Source organism: Ovis aries, chromosome 17 (genome assembly GCF_016772045.2).
Source record: "Ovis aries strain OAR_USU_Benz2616 breed Rambouillet chromosome 17, ARS-UI_Ramb_v3.0, whole genome shotgun sequence".
Taxonomy (NCBI): Eukaryota; Metazoa; Chordata; class Mammalia; order Artiodactyla; family Bovidae; genus Ovis; species Ovis aries.
Genome location: NC_056070.1, coordinates 47,671,508 through 47,689,204, shown reverse-complemented (window position 1 = coordinate 47,689,204; position 17,697 = coordinate 47,671,508). Strand labels below are relative to the sequence as shown.

The 17,697-nt window shown below is 38.9% G+C and overlaps 1 protein-coding gene across 1 annotated transcript in view; it reads right to left on the bottom strand.

Moving 5' to 3' along the window:
• Positions 1-17,697, bottom strand: part of TMEM132D (transmembrane protein 132D) — a 900,295-nt gene that overhangs the window by 461,565 nt on the left and 421,033 nt on the right. Inside the window, exon 3 of the mRNA XM_027956399.3 lies at positions 16,060-16,206. Coding sequence (XP_027812200.2) covers positions 16,060-16,206 — 147 coding nt within the window. The remainder of the gene's footprint in view (positions 1-16,059; positions 16,207-17,697) is intronic.

Here is a 17,697-nt window from a genome sequence, read left to right as displayed (position 1 = left end):
ATTGAGTCACAGAGGGAACACAACTGAGCACACACACACAAACTCACATACACACACACACAAATATATATGAAAAAGTGAAGTGAAAGTATTAGTTGCTCAGTTGTGTCTGCCTCTTTGCGATCCCATGGACTGTAGCCCATCAGGCTCCTCTGTCCATGGGATTTCCCAGGCAAGAATGCTGAAGTGGGTAGCCATTCACTTCTCCAGGGGATCTTCCTGCACCAGGGATTGAACTTGGGTCTCCTGCAATGCAGGAGGATTCTTTACTGAGCTACCAGGGAAGCCTGTGTATACACATACATATAGTCATCCCTCAGTATCTATAGGGATTAGTTCCCACCACCATCCCTGAGGCTACCAAACTCTGAGATGCTCATATCCCTTTACATACACGGTGTGGCATTTGCATATAATCTACACATCCTCTTATATACTTTAAATCATTTCTAGTTACTCACAATACTTAATACAGAGCAAATGTTTCATAAAGAGTTGTAGATACAATATAGATGCTATGTACATAGTTGCTAGTGCGAGCAAATTAAAATTTTGCTTTTTTGGAACTTTCTTGAATTTATAAAGGATATTTTTGATCTACAGTTGGTTGAATTTGTGGATGTGGAACGTGCAGATATGGAGAATTTATTGTAAATGGACTCATAGAATAGGTCTTCTCATGTGACTGGCTCCTTCCAATCAGCATAATACTTCAGAGTTTTATCCAGGTTTTTTGTTTGATTTTTTTATCTTTTTTTTTTTTTTTTGCCACACTTCATAGCTTGCAGAATCTTAGTTGCCCGACCTGGGATTGAACCCTGAGCCCTTGGCGGTAAGAGCACAGAGTCCTAACACTGGACCATCAGGGGATTCCCTAACCATATTTTTTCATGCATCAGTGGCCACTTCCTTTTCATTGCTGTGTAGTATTCCATTGCTTGGAGAAGGAAATGGCACCCCACTCCAGTGCTCTTGCCTGGAGAATCCCAGGGACGAGGGAGCCTGGTGGGCTGCCGTCTATGGGGTCACACAGAGTCGGACACGACTGAAGTGACTTAGCATTCCATTGCTAAAGTGTAGCACAGCTTTTAATCCACTTACCTGTTGATACATATTTGGATTGTTTCTGACTTGAGCTATTACGGAAAAAGCAAAATTATGGATTCAGAAAAGAGACAAGTGGTTGCTTGAAATTGGGGAAGAAGTGGGGTTTCATGGCAAATTGGTAAAAAGGGACTTTTTCCACAGATGGAAGTCTTCTTAAACAAGATGACTGGGTAAAAGAAAATTTTTTTCTAAAATTCATTTAACTGCACACTTAAAATGGGTGAATTTTATGTTACATAATTTATAACAAAAACTGTTTGTTTTTTTTTAAGAGCTCGAGGTAGGAATATAAAGTCCCATGCCTCATCACTAATTTTTCCAACTATGTCTCAGCTCAAGCACCATTACAAAGATGACAAGGCCCACTAGACTAACTGCCGACCAAATCAATCACCAGAGTTAAAAGATTAATAAGTTACCAAAGAAACTTTTTGAACTGGCACCCAGCATGGAAGATGAGAGCTGTCAGAAAAAGATGAGTTTAGAAATGATAGCAAATCCAAAACATGTGCTCTTAAAAATAAAATAAGACATCCTAGCTAAAAAAACAATAATCAGAGTGAAATTTTTAGAACATAAGAAACAAGATGATACTTTTCACAGTTGGACTGTAAATAAAGCTTCTTTGGATGGATCCCATAATTTTTCTTTTGTTTCTTTTTTAATGTTCCATGAAATACTATTATCTTTCTAAACGGCTCCCCAGGCCCTCAAGAAAACAGATAATCCAAATACAGCATTTGCTTCTTCCAGCTAAGCACACAGGGAAAACCTGGGGATTCTGAGAGGCTTGGTAGGGTGCTGACAGCAAAGGCTTGTCACCGAGGATGAATGCACAGATCAGGGACTGTGGAGGCTCATACAGGTAAATGATCAAAAAAAATAAAAAAGACTTTCCCAAAGAACTTGGCCCCTAGAAAACATCTAAGTTATGCAGAAATCTGTGCACCATTTTTGCAATGGATACTTAGCAAAACAAATTTGATTACAAAAGCTCATGACCCTTTCAAAGTAAAAATAATTTTATTTTTTGCATGATGCATATTTATTATGCATACATGTGTAATTATAAACTTAGACATGTATAGATAAGTTATCAGTATGGATATATATGAAAATACAGACACCGAGATAAAGATATACAGATATATACATTTCAGTATAGATACAGACTTGGTTTTTTTTTTTCCTTTAAGACTTCTACTGATAATGTTCTCCATGTTTGGAAGGAAGGACTATGAATTTGTGTATGTAGACACATGCACACACACGTGTACACACACATATCCAATGAAGTTTCAAGTTCAAAAATTTACTATTTAATACTGTATTTAATTTACTATTTAAATTTAATATTGAAGACAAATATTAGCCCATGGTTTTCTTGATGGGATGTTACATGTCACACCAGATACTTCTGCTACTGCAGACATTTTTCATCATTTCAGTGAAGGAAGAGGCAATATATAGCGGCCTGGTAGGACTTTGTGAAATCACTAACCCAGAGCAACCCAACATTAGCCATGATCTACAACCCTGGAGTATGCTTATGAAATATTCTGATGAACACCAGCCAGTGGCATCATATAATTATTGCTGCTATTAGGTATTATTTATGGTGCATTCGTGTAGCTCTAGTAGAGAAAAGAGTTGGCATTTTTTTATTACAACACCCTGGATATCCTACCCAAAACAAAGGCAGATTCTCCAGTAAAGATGTACAGCAGTAACTCACATTGTTCTCTGCCGAAAGTGGGTGTTTAATAATTTAATTCTAAGCTTGGTACTCTACTTGGAAATGGGAGATGTTAAATATCAAATATATGGATGTAATAAAAGTAAAGCCACACAAGGGTACATTAAGGCAAATCTCACACTTTCCCCTGCAACCACCTAATAAGATGGTGTATGTGTCAGGAAGTGGTAAATGAGTCAGCCCCAGGTATAAATTCATAGGGAACTGGGCTCATCATTTTCCTTCACTGTAACGCCATGGGCGTGAAGGATTGCTGCCTCCTCTCTCAGTCCATGTGTTTCTAGAGGAAGTGATACAAATAAGCTTAGCTTTCCAGGGACACAACTCGGATGCTATTTTAGGAAAATCTTAAAGCTCTTCCCTCCATGAGGCCTGCCTGACACCCTCACACACTTTCCTCTGGGTTATCTTTCAATGGTTGGTCTTTTAAGAAGCAGCCATGGCTCATCCCATTTATATCTGTATTAATCCAGATTAATGCAGATAGAATGACTTGAGTGGAATCATACTACGTTATTTATTTTATTTTTAGTTGGAAGAAAATTACTTTACAATATTGTGATGGCTTCTACGATACATCAGCATGAATCAGCCATCAGTTCAGTCTCTCAGTACTGTTCGACTCTTTGTGACTCCATGGACTGCAGCATGCCAGGCTTCCTTGTCCATCACTGACTCCCGGAGCTTGCTCAGACTCATGTTCATTGAGTCTGTGATGCCATCCAACCATCTCATCCTCTGCCGTCAATCTTTCCCAGTATCAGGTTCTTTTCCAATGAGTCAGTTTTTCACATCAGGTGGCCAAAGTATTGGAGCTTCAGCTTCACAGTCCTTCCAATGAATATTCAAGACTGATTTCCTTTGGGACTGACTGGTTTGATCTCCTTGCAGTCCAAGGGACTCTCAAGAGTCTTTTCCAACAGCACAGTTCAAAAGCATCAATTCTAGCCATAGATATACATATGTCCCCGCCCTCATAAAGCCCCTTCCCACACCCTCCCCATCCCACCCCTCTAGGTTGTCACAGAGCCCCGGGTTGTGGTTTCCTGCTTCATACAGCAGATTCCCACTGGCTGTCTATGTTGTATATGGTAATGTATATGTTTCAATACTACTCTCCCAAGTCATCCCACCCTCTCCCTCCCCACTGTGACTGTAACTCTGTGTTTTTCATCTGTGTGACCTCTGCTGCCCTGCAAATAGGATCATCAGTACCATATTTCTAAACTCCATATATATGTGTTAATATACGATATCTTTCTCTTTCTGACTTAACTTCACTCTGTAATAGGCTCTAGGTTCATATACCTCATTAGAATGGATTCAAATGCATTCTTTTATATAGTCGAGTAATGTTTTATTGTGTATATGTATCACAATTTCTTTATCTATTCATCTGTTGAGGCACCTCAGCAATCTCTCCAGCTGGACCCCTGGATACACCCCTATCCTCACCTCTTATAAGGAAACAGCTCTCACACCCTCCAGGAGTGAACATGGGAGCCTCTTACTTGTTCTCACTCCCTCCTGCTACAGCAGGGGCCTCACTGAAGCCTTGCTTGAATTTTTTGTTTGGCCTCTTATCCATTTTTATTGATTAAGGAAGCCAAGAACCCTGGCCTATCAAAATGAATGTTAATAAACATTATTAATAATTACACGTAGGTAATTCTTCATAATTGTTGTCTTATTGCTGCATAGATTTCAATTAGATAAATGTACAATTTTAAAATCAATTTATCTATTGATGGATATTCAGGCTGCTTTTAACAGTTAGCTATTTTTTAAAAATGCAATAATGAACACTCCCGTACCCATCTCTCCATATCCATGACTAAGTTTTTATCTGGAGAAGTATCTAGACTTGTCCTTTCAGGGTCACATGGATGCATATTTTAAACATGCATCAACAGCCAGTAGGTCCCTGTTGATTATCTATTTTATGTATGGTAGAGTGTTTCTTTTTATCTCAACCTCCTAATTTATCACTCCCCCCACCTTTCCCCTTTAGTAACCATAAATTTGTTGTCTATGTCTGTGACTAAAAACCTACTGTATAGCACAGGAAACTATATTCAATATCTTGTAATAACTTAGAATAGAATATGAAAAAAGAATATCTATATGTATAACTTTGCTGTACATGTGAAAGTTGCTATTGTTGTTTAATCGCTGAGTACTGTCTGACTCTTTGCAACACCACGGACTGCAGCACACCAGGCTTCCCTGTCCTTCACTATCTTCCTGTGTTTGCTCAAACTCATGTCTATTGAGTTGGTGATCCTATCTAACCATCTCATCCTCTGTTGCTCATTTCTCCTCCTGCCCTCAGTCTTTCCCAGCATCAAGCTCTTCTCCAATGAGTCAGCTCTTCACATCAGGTGGCCAGAGTATTGGAGCTTCAGCTTCAGGATCAGCTTTTCCAGTGAATAGTTAGGGTTGATTTCCTTTAGGATTGACTGACTTGATTTCATTGCTATCCAAGGGACTCTAAAAAGACTTCTCTAGCACCATAGTGAAAGTAACACATTGTAAATCAACTATATTTCAGTAAAAAAAAAAAATTAAAGTCAATAGCTGGATACTGACAAGTATTTCTCCAAGGAGGACGAACTATTTTATAATTCCTCCAATGGGGTATGAGGATTCTGTGTTCTTCCTCATTCTCAGAAAAATATTTCATTATTTGTATCTTAGTTTTGCCAATATAATTAGGACAAAGATCCATATAGTCAAAGCTCTGATTTTTCCAGTAGTTATGTATAGATATGAGAGTTAGACCATAAAGAAGGCTGAGCACTGAAGAAATGATGCTTTCAAACTGCGGTGCTGGAGAAGACTCTTGAGAGTTCCTTGGACAGCAAGGAGATCAAGCCAGTCAATCCTAAAGGAAATCAATCTGGAATACTCTTCGGAAGGACTGATGCTGAAGCTGAAGCTCCAATACTTTGGCCAGGTGAAGCGAAGAGCCGGCTCATTAGAAAAGACCCTGATGCTGGGAAAGACTGAGGACAAGAGGAGAAGAGGCCAACAGAGGATGAGATGGTTGGAGTGGCTTCACTGACTCAATGGGCATGAGTTTGAGCAAACTCCGGTAGATAGTGAAGGACAGGAAAGACTTGCTGCTGCAGTTCATGGGGTCGCAAAGAGTCAGACATGACTGAGCAACTACACAACCACCACAAATAACAACTAAATCACTATGGTCCACACCTGAAACTAACACTACACTGTAAATAAACTATAGTCCAACATAAAATACAAAAAATAATAAAGACAGGGGGAAAACTTTCTTCATACTCAAGTATGAAGCTCCATATGCAACTTAAGCTCCATGTACAACTAACATAATTCATCTGGTATATTGAGGAATTTTCAGTTAGGCTATGGAAATAAAGCAAAATCTTTCATGATCAAGGAGAACTTGGGTATGTGTTCTTTTTAAAATACATACATACATATATTTATTTATTTATTTATTTTGCTGCCCTGGGTCTTCATTGATGCACACAGGCTTTCTCGAGTTGTGGTGAATGGGGGCTATTCTCTAGCTGCAGTAAGAGGGCTTCTCATTGCGGTGGCTTCTCTTGTTGCAGGGCACAGGTTTTAGGGTATGCAGGTATCCATAGTTGTGGTGTATGGGCTTAGTTGCCCCATGGCCTGTGGGATCTTCTTAGACTAAGGATTGAATCCATGTCCCCTGCCTTGCAAAGTTGATTCTTAACCACTGGACCACCAGGGAAATCCAGGTATGTACTCTTGATTATTTCAAAGTGTGTCTGTTCATGTTTAGGATTACATGAGATTCTTACAACTGTCCAGTGAAGGCTGACATTTTTAGGGTTGCTCTTACAAAACAAGATGTTTAACCTTTTATTGCCTCTTTGGTGAACTGCAAGATGGCTGGGATAAAAATGAGCAATGAATATTAGATTTCATGTATCTTACCTCTGTATCGTTTCTACTCTTTGTGAAAGAATTATCATTCAGGTGGTAATATGTATTACTATTATAATCCATAACAGCCAACAATAAGGATACTGAAAGCATTTAAGGCATCAAAAAAAAAATCACACTTTCCACAAGAAAGACATAAAATTTTGATAACTTTATACCATTGTCTCAGGTCTTGTTGTTAAACTCAAGTTCTGGATGTCAGAAGACCTGAATTGCCTTGCCGGAGAGAAATTGCTAGAAAATAACTCTAATCAAATCATTACATTAATAAAAAAAAAGATCTTTTTATTTCTATCACTTGATCTGTCATCCTGACATTGTCAAGTAGCAGTAAATTGCAATCATTAAAACTTCGCTTTCTAAAGCAAAACTGAACATTTTTAACCGATCTATAACATCTCTATTACAAGAATTTTGCCTGGAGCAAAAAAGAAGGGCCAGCTTCTTCCAGCTTCAAATTTGGACAAGTCAGCAGAAGAATAAGGTATTGCTAAACTGTCAATATTCCACTGCACAATGACAAGAGAGATGTACAGACTCTATTAAACTATTTTCTTAGCCACAGTGCATTACAACTTTATTTTTTATTGTTAGTTTTCCATATCTGATATTTTCCTAATTTAAAAAATTTTATGTTCACCACAGGAATTTTCAGGAATACATACTGAGTCAATGAAGGGGACATTATGAATCACAGTTAATGTTGCCATCTGGCAACATCCTGATTGAATATCTGCTAAATTTTCCCTCTCCTATATTTATTGATAAAATTGGTCTTATCTCATTAGCGTTTTTGTAATCAACTGACTTTATAGCAGATTTACCAAGATATAATTCATATACTATAAAAGTCACTGTTTTAACATTTACCATCCAGAGGTTTTTAGTTGAACAACCAGCCTGTGTGCGTGTGTGCTAAAGCTGCTTCAGTCCTGTCCAACTCTTTCAGACCCCATGGACTATAGCCTATCAGGCTCCTCTGTTCATGGGGATTCTCCAGGCAACAATACTGAAGTGAGTTGCCATGCCTTCCTCCAGGAGAATCTTTCTGATTCAGGGATCGAACCTGCATCTCTTACGGTTTTCACATTGGCGGGCGGGTTCTTTACCACTAGCACCAGCTGGGAAGCCCTGAACAAACCTCAGCACTTTCTAATTTTAGAGTATTTTTTATTACCTCCAAAAGAAGCCCCATATTCATGACCAAAATCTCTCCATTCTCCCCTTTCCAGGCAACCACTAATCCACCTTCTTCCTTTAAAAACAATTTTATTGGAGTATTGTTGGTTTACAATGTTGTATCAGTTTCTGCTGTATAGGAAAGTGAGAGGTATACATATATTCCCCCTCCCCACCTTTTTAAAATTTCCTTCCCATTTCAGTTACCACAGAGCAGAGTAGACGTCCTTGCATCCCTTTGCCCGGATAGATCATGTGTTTATCTGCTCATCTATTAGCTGTGATAAAAATGCTGCTGTGAACATGTTTGTGCATAGTTTTTGCATGGACATTTGTTTTCAGTTCTCTTGGGTGTAGAACCGGTAGTGCCAGACCTTATGGTAACAGGTTATCTTCAGCTCTACCTGTGGTCATTCTTTCTATATAGTCTTGTTTGATTGGTTTTTAGGGATTTCTTTCTTATTTTCAGTTCTTTTATTCTGTCTTCTGAAAATTCTTTCTGCCAAAGTTTTCTCTCAAGTTCACTGACTTCATTTTTTTATTTTAAGAATTTTTTAAAATGTACCCCATTTTTAAAGTTTTTATTGAATCTTCTACAATACTGCTTCTTTTTTATGCTTCAGTTTTTTTGGCGTGAGACGTGGACTCTTAGCTCCACGACTAGCGATCGAACCTGTACCCCTTGCATTAGAAGGCAGAGTCTCAACCGCTGGACCACCAGGGAAGTCCCTGATTGCATTTTCTCCAGTAGCAAGTCCAAAAGTCACTGAGTTTCTCATTCCATCTTTCTTACCTCACAGACTTTTTCTCCTTGCTGGCTTCATCTGTCTTTGATGATACCATGCTTATTTAGAATCTGAGACCACCGGTCAGTGTTTAAAATTACCCCTATTTCATGCATGAAGTTCTGTTTCTGCCTCTGATTTTTAAGAATGTTTCCCAAATTTCTTGAGGTGATATTTTTAAATGTCTATGGGTTTTCTACAGCTTTCCAAGTGGTGCAGTGGTAATGAATCCACCTGCCAATGCAAAAGACACAGAGACTTGAGATCAAGTCGGGAACATCCCCTGCAGCAGAAAATGATAACCCACTCCAGTACTCCTGCTTGTAAAATTCCATGGACTGAGGAGCCTGGCAGGCTACAGTCCATGGGATCACAAAGAGTCAGACATGACTGAGGGATTGAGCACACACACTCATGGGTTTTCCGCCTGCTTGAGTACCTGCTCCAAAAGTGTGCTCCTCGTCCAGTAACTGCCTTTTATTGTTACCAGTCCAAAGAGGAAATCTTACTGGCTTTGACATGTCCATGCCCACCTGTACCAGGACCTGCTGTCAATATTAGGAGATAGTCTTGATTTGTGTGTGTGTGCGCCTGGATCTCCTCTACTCACATTCCTGGTTCTTTTCTTTTTTTAAATTAATTTATTTTTTATCAAAGGATAATTGCTTTACAGAATTTTGCTGTTTTCTTTGAAACCTCAACATGAATCAGCCATAGGTATACATATATACCCTAATGCATAATTGAGATTGGCAATCTTGGTGTCTTCCTTCAATCCAGTCTTGTACTTTTCACGAATATGTCTGTACATTTCTAACATATGCATGATAACTTTTTCCTATATGTATGTACTTATTTATTTAATTGGAGTATAGCTGATTAATAATGGTAGGTTAGTTTCTGGTGTACAGCAAAGTGATTCATATACATATATAGACATATATGTGTGTACATGTATATATTCTTTTTCATATTATTTTCCATTATAGTTTATTACATGGTATTTAACCTTGTTCCCTGTGCTATACAGTAAGACCTTGTTACTTATCTATTTAAAATATAATAGCTGAAAATTTCCATGGGAACCTGGCAGAATGAAAGGAATGGTTAGGTATCATGTCCTTTCCATCGTCCTATTGGAAATCCCACAAGATTTACTCTTTTATAAATTGCTGAGATCAAGGTTTCTGGTCCCTTAACCCATCCAGTCCACTTTTCTCTTTGGAGCAGAAAACTGATTCTAACTTAAGTATACTAATGCCTGTAACACATGATGTTTCTTACTTCCCTTTGAAGTCTGGTTAGGCCATGTGATTAAGTCCTGACCAATGAGAAGCAAGAGAGTACTGGAGGCTGGCATAAGTTTCTAGAAAAGTTGTTCAAATGGAACTGATCCAGTGGAGAAGGCTCTTTTCTGTCAGTTTATTTATTTATTTATTTTTAGCCTGCAATGCAGGTATGATGACTGGCACTCCAGCAGCCATCTTAATCTATGAGGATAAGAATCATGCATAAACATGATGTTAAAGAAAAATAGGTGCCTGGGACCCTGATGGTACTGAGGAGTTGCCAGGCCATCTACGGCCTTCCTGTATCACGGTTTCTCCTATGAGACAGAGAAGTAAATTTTTACTTTACTTAAGTCATTTTATTTTTAGTAAGTCATTCATTACATTATTATTATTCTTTTTTGCCTCAGTTACATGCTTTAATTAAAGAACTGAATATAATATATTCTCAACAGTTCAGTTTCTCAGTTCTGAGACTTTGTTTCCATGAACTAAATAGTGACTTAACATATGGTTGCCAACCTTTTATTTTGCCAAGAATATTTTTTTAATTTAATTTAATTTAATTTTTTAATTTTAATTTTTACTTTATTTTACTTTATAATACTGTATTGGTTTTGCCATACATTGACATGAATCTGCCACATTCATTAAATTATCAAACTTAATCCAATAAAAGTGTTATGAGATGGATTTATCATGCCAGCATATGTTTTTTGAACATACATTCATGATCATAATAATATCTGTATATCCTTTAAATATTACTTTCTATTTATGGTACGTCATGCTATTACTTGAGCTATATTTGTTTTAAAACGAAACATATTGTAACAGGGAAGAACAAATCTGACTCCATATTGGATCTCTTTATTTTTACTTTAACTTCTGTGCACTATTGCTTTTGCTACAAGTTAAGAATTTGCCTATAGCCTGAAATACACAGCATAGCCCATTCTCAAGGCTCTGATCTTTAAAGCTGTAATACTTTCTAGAGATTAAAAGGTTGCAGAATGGACTGTAAGGTTGTGACCTGATTTACATGGATAGTTCTAAGAACAAAGGATTCCTGCACCAAGGAGTATGTAACAGTCAACACTCCCCCCCTCCCCTTTTAGTATAAAAGAAGCCTGAATTTTAACACAGGTAAGATGATTCTTTGCAACACTAGTCCACCATCTTCTCAGTCTGCTGGCTTTCTGAATAAAGTCACTATCTCTTTCCCCAACAACTCATTCATCAATTTACTGTCCTGTCATGTGGCAAGCAGTATGAGCATGAAGTCATAACAAAATTACCTATAATGAATGGAAAAGCAGTATCTTATGAAGTAAATGGATAATCATGAGAAAGGATTAAGCCTAACTATGTACTCTTGCTTGTCTACAATCTATTAACAAAGGACAGAGACTTTTAAGACATATTAGCCCCTAAAAGAGATGAATTTCTCTTCAATTAGAAGTCTTGCTGGATAACTGGAAAACACACACATTTCTGTCATTTCAGTTTATTTGATCCTGTTTCTTTACACACCTAAAATCATTTAAATAGAAACTATGGCAAACTTTGGAAAACACTCATCTATGCAAAGAAGAGCAAAGATATAAAAAAATACATGACTTTTGTTATACATTTATCTAAGTTTACAAAGTGCTAGAGTGAGCAAGATTTAGAAAATGCCAAATGGAATTTGATGGATGGAGCGTAATTAGTTATTCTCCTTCTGTTCCATAATATTTTCTGGCAATGCTTAGTCAAAATAGATCTGATAGCTGTGGGTAATATTCATATGTTAATACTGTGATGATAAGGCTTTGAACAACCACAGTTCTTTAAAAAAAATGAAGGATGTATTTCAACTTAGATAAGAGATCTTCACTTACTCCTGTTGAGTTCATCACTAGACAAGCATCTCCTTAATCCATAAAATTACACCTGTCACAGGAACTTAACTTCATTAATGCATCTTCACAGTCCATGGTAAATTATTAGCAATTCACAACCCATGACTCTCAAGTTCATTAAGACTGACTCTTTTGCATCTTTATGATCTGACTCTGACTCTAAGAATAACTGATGCATTTTCCTGATGGTCCAGTGGTTAAGAATCCACCTTGAAATGTAGGGGACATGGGTTCGATTCCTGGTCAGGGAACTAAGATCCTACATGCCATGGGGCAGCAAAGCCCATGAGCTGCAACTAGAGAATCCCTGCCCCACAATGAAAGATCCCACATGACACAAACAGAGATCCCTCATGCTGCAACTAAGACTCAGCGTAGCCAAAATAAGTAAATAAATAAAGTTTTTTTTTCTTTTTTTCAAAAGAAAAAAAAAAGAATAACTGAAAAACATTCAAAGAGAGTAGGGAGAATGTATAAAGCAAAATTGCTCCTGAACCAAAACCTATTAACATGAAAGCATCCAATCCATCATATGCTCTCCAATTATCCTTCAAGAAAAGGAAACGGATCTTCTGGTGTGCTCACTACCCCCAAGAGTGGAGCATGATTCTTCTGCATTTGACTTCATAAAGACAGAAGCAAAATAAAAAGAATTTAAAGGGAGGATAAAAGTTGAACATAGAAATGAATATATCCTATTCAGAAAAGTCTGTTTTAACTATATACATAATATTAAATGGTAATACATGCACATATTAAAAGAAAATCATAGTCCAAATGGCTCACAGTAAAAAGTAATTTACATTCAGCTTTCTCCCCCAACTTCCCAGCTCATTCCAAAAGAAATAACAGTTGCCAGTCCCTCTGCTGAAAAAGTGTCCTTTTCTGGGTTTTCCCCCGATAGGTCATCAATGCAGATACTGTTGTACACGTTACTTGATATGAACAGGTATGTCAGAGACTATTCAGTATGTGTACTGACAGATTTGCATCGTAATACATAAAGTAATGGAGATATAGGCTAATTCTAGGATGTCACTAAAGGAATATTCATGGCGACTCTCACATGTAACACATGTTGCTGTAGGGTCTGGAAGCAGCTACCAACCAGACCGGTGTGGTTTTGCATCTAAAAGAGCGTGCATTCTACAGCTTCCTCATTAAGCAAAGCCTTCCTGGCTGTAGTGTAACAAGTAGAGTGAAAAACAATGAATAAAACTCTGCATCATAACATGCTTTTCTGTTTCCTACTGTGGGTCCAGATGATGAAAGAAAGCATATGCACTCATGCAGACATACACAAATACACATAAGTATGTCATGTATACATGTAGATACTGAAACACCTATATCCCTTATATGTCCTATATACATATACTATATATATGACATATTATAAAGACACGTAATATACTGCATGTGCACATACATATATTAGTCTATATATGTACACAAATATAACATATTAAAGATATAGAGTTATGTGTGTTTCTGTATGTCTATCAGAGAAGGCAATGGCACCCCACTCCAGTACTCTTGCCTGGAAAATCCCATGGGCGGAGGAGCCTGGTGGGCTGCAGTCCATGGGGTTGCTAAGAGTCGAACATGACTGAGAGACTTCACTTTCACTTTTCATTTTCATGCATTGGAGAGGAAATGGCAAAACACTCCAGTGTTCTTTCCTGGAGAATCCCAGGGACGGGGGAGCCTGGTGGGCTGCCATCTATGGGGTTGCACAGAGTCGGACACGACTGAAGCGACTTAGCAGCAGCAGCAGCTGTATGTCTGTATTAGTCCATATGCTTTCTTTCATCATCTAGACCCATAGTAGGAAATAGAAAACTGATATCAGAATCTACAAATGGATAAGGAATAGTCTCCATAGTGAGTGGCATGTGATATCAGAACTGTGAAGGAGTAGCTTGGCAGTCCATTCAGTGAATTTGTTTCTTAAAGAAGATACTGATACAGATGAAAGGGGGGAAAATGGCAAGCACCATACATTTGTAAGTTTCGATATGTCCTAGAGCTGTTGATTTTCTGTTTCATCTGAGGAAGTGTTAAAGCCCCTTGGGAATGCCTTAGTTGATGCATAAAAAGGCAGCTTACACCTTACATCTTAATGGGAATGAGCTTCTCTTGGAAAGTTGCCTTAATTTCTCCATGCCCAAGACAGACTGAATGAATGTTTAGCCAGAAAGTCAATAATACGTTTCAAATGACTCAAATCTCTGCATTTCATACATAACACTACAATCACCGCTACTCCCACTAACCCATACAGTAAATGGCAAGAAGAAACAAGAAGGAAAAAAAGCACCTTGGTTGGGTTTCTCCCAAGTCTCCCCCAGACTCCTGCAACTTTCTGGTAAAGAAAAAAATTTATGCCTGTCTATATATCTATCTGTATATGTATCATTTATCTATCTACCCATCCATCCATCGCATTATCTATTATTTATCTAACTATCATCTATTTATTGTTTATCTATCATTATTCATCTACCGACCTATCTATCCTCCTAATTTTTGCTAACATTACAACACAAAGGAAACCCTTAAGGGAGCTGGCACCTTACTTCCCAAACCACGTCACTGGCACAGACACTTTTGGACGTGACCTTATTTATAAGTTCTTAAAGGTACTCCATCCAGGTGGCAGACCATTACTACGTAAAGACTTAGGGCAGAACTCAGATACAGATCTCTTCTTCTCTGCTCTCATGTGCTCTACAAGCAAATCTTCAAGAAAAAAATTCTTGAAACACTGGTCACAAGAGGAAAGTCTTGACAGAGCTTGACAGCTGATAATCCAAATCTCAGAGCACCCATGTGAAACAGAACCATGGACGGAAATCCATATCATGTCACCCCCAAATTCACATCAAATGCTCTTTGGAAATAAATTCCCAAAGGCAAAGTACACATCAGCTGAGATTCATGATCTCTATATTAGAATAAACAATGGAAAATAAACTTTCTCTAAACATGGAGCTAGGAAGTTTAAAAAACTGACTCCAGAAATAATGCTGTATAGGTATGGATGGTCCATTTATTATTATTTCAATTGCCGGTAATACAATGAACAAAAAAAACCCAACCAACCCCAAAGCGGCACAACTAGGTGACCAGACCAGAAATATTTTGGAATCATAATGCTGCTGCTGCTGCTAAGTTGCTTCAGTCATGTCAGACTCTGTGTGACCCCATAGACGGCAGCCCACCAGGCTCCCCCCGACCCTGGGATTCTCCAGGCGAGAACACTGGAGTGGGCTGCCATTTCCTTCTCCAATGCATGAAAGGAAAAATGAAAGGAAGTCACTCAGTTGTGTTCAACTATTAGCGACCGCATGGGCTGCAGCCTACGAGGCTCCTGAGTCCATGGGATTTTCCAGGCGAGAGTACTGGAGTGGGCTGCCACTGCCTTCTCCGGAATCACAAATGAGGTTTCAGGAAACAGAAATAAATCAAGAACCACTGAGTTTCCAAGTCTCTCTGCCCAGCTGTGAATCGACTGTTTCTCCTTTGGTGAGTATCAGAGACAGAGTCACAATTACCTATAATTCCACAGCAGATTGTTCACATGCCCATCAGAAAATGCCCACACAAAATGCAATCCTTGCATTATATTTAAATGACATGGCAAATGCGGAAGGCACCTTTTCAGGCCAGGAAATCTACCAGCTTTACTTGTTTGTTTGTTTGCTTTCTCGAGAAACTCTTGTTTGGAACACTTGCAAAATGGGCCATTTTATCAGAGCTGCCCAGACTTTCCATTTTCCCTAATCGTACAGATTAGAAAGAGGTTGCGTTGCCGTGTAACATCATTTGGAGATAAACTCCATCTGCATGGAGTAGTCCCTGCAGGTGACCCAGAGCTGCACTGGGACTGTGAGCAGGTCCACCGTGAATAATAGCTCACCTTTTTCCAAATGAAGGATTTCATCCATCTTACCTAGAAGCACTAATAATACAGATGCACAGCAAATGCAAACCACAGTGAAAGTGGCTGTTAACGATTTGGGGAAAAAGGAGGCCGCGTCACTGATAATCTGAATATACGGCAGGCCGTGGGGACTCACCTTTTTTCTGAGCCAGCCGATTTCTTCTGACAAACAATGACAGCAGGTGTGTACTTCCCAGCGTAATCTGTGCTCTCCTTGACTTCCCACACGGAAGGGCTGCTGGCTCTCACCCCAATGATGTTCATGCCTTTCATCACCTTTACCCTGTTGGAGACAGCAAGTGCACAGCTGAGACGCCGGTGGGGCATCCCTGGGTTACCTCTGCTTCTGGGGACACCCAGCACTTAATGGCACATGGTCGCCTGGCAGGTGTAACCCCATGTTTAATAGAATTTAATCACACATTGGCAATTCCATTCCAATCCATCCATCCTCAGTTTTTCTCCTGGTCATTCTTCCTTTAACAGAAGAGCTAGAAACAGAACAGTGACACAGGCAAGGACTGGTCATATAAAGAAATAATATTCTGATAGTGGATGGCTTTAATTTAAAAAAATTACCTGAATACCTGTAGACTATTAAAATTAAATAGAAAAAAGAAATTCATTCAGACTGCAAAAGTGAATTAATAATATCAATGCACAGTTTTGGAATGTCTTTTTCATGCCAGGTACTGATGGGCCCTTCCTCTGTATTATCTAATTTCCCAAACATCGTTCCAAGTTCAAGGGTGGAGGACAGGCCCTGCCACTCAGACTGTTTTGAGAAGCATGCTAGTTCATAGGAAAACAGATGCTGACAGGGTACAGAGAGAAGCATGCCTTAATTCCTTTATTTTTTAAAGATCTTTTTTATGTGGACTATTTTTTAAGTCTTTATTGAATTTGCTGCAATATTGCTTCTGTTTTATGTTTTGTTTTTTTGGCTGCAAAAAAAACCGTGGGATCTTAGCTTCCCAACCAGGGATTGAACCTGTAACTCCTGCATTGGAAGGCAAAGCCTTAAGCACTAGACCACCAGGGAAGTCCCTGCCTGACTTCTACTCTTGTGTTCCTCCCAAAATATCCTCATCATCAGCATTGTCATCACCACGACCATCATCCCATCATCATCACTATCACTTATCGATTCCTTTCCACAAACTGGGCACTCTTCTGAGTTCATGACAGTTTTATTCCATTTCACTCCCACGTATGCCCTGTGAGGTCAGGACCATTTTAATTTTCACTGAGAAGCTGAGCAACCAGGGGATCTGGCTGCAGGTGATGCAGGATTTGAAATGGTTCCTGAATCACAGTGTGGGTCCAATGAGTCTCAGGGCTTTCCTTGGCATCACATAAAACTTCCTTGTGCTGAAGCCACTTATTTGAGCCGGTTGATTTCTTTGATAGCCAACACTGGCCAGTACCTGTCCTGAGATCTAACATCTTCTCAGACTTAATGACAAATTTGCGAAAGTAGGTGAGGCCTCCATACCAGACTGCTTATTATTTCTCTCCTTCCCTGGTGTCTCAGGCAGTAAAGAATCTGCCTGCAATGAAGAAAACCTGGGTTTGATCCCTAGATCAGGAAGATCCCCTTTGAGAAGGGAATGGTACCCACTCCAGTACTCTTGCCTGGAGAAGGAAATGGCAACCCACTTCAGTATTCTTGCCTGGAGAATTCCATGGACAGAGGAGCCTGGTGGGCTACAGTCCATGGGGTCGCAAAGAGTCAGACAGGACTGAGAGACTAACACTTTCACTTTCCATTTAC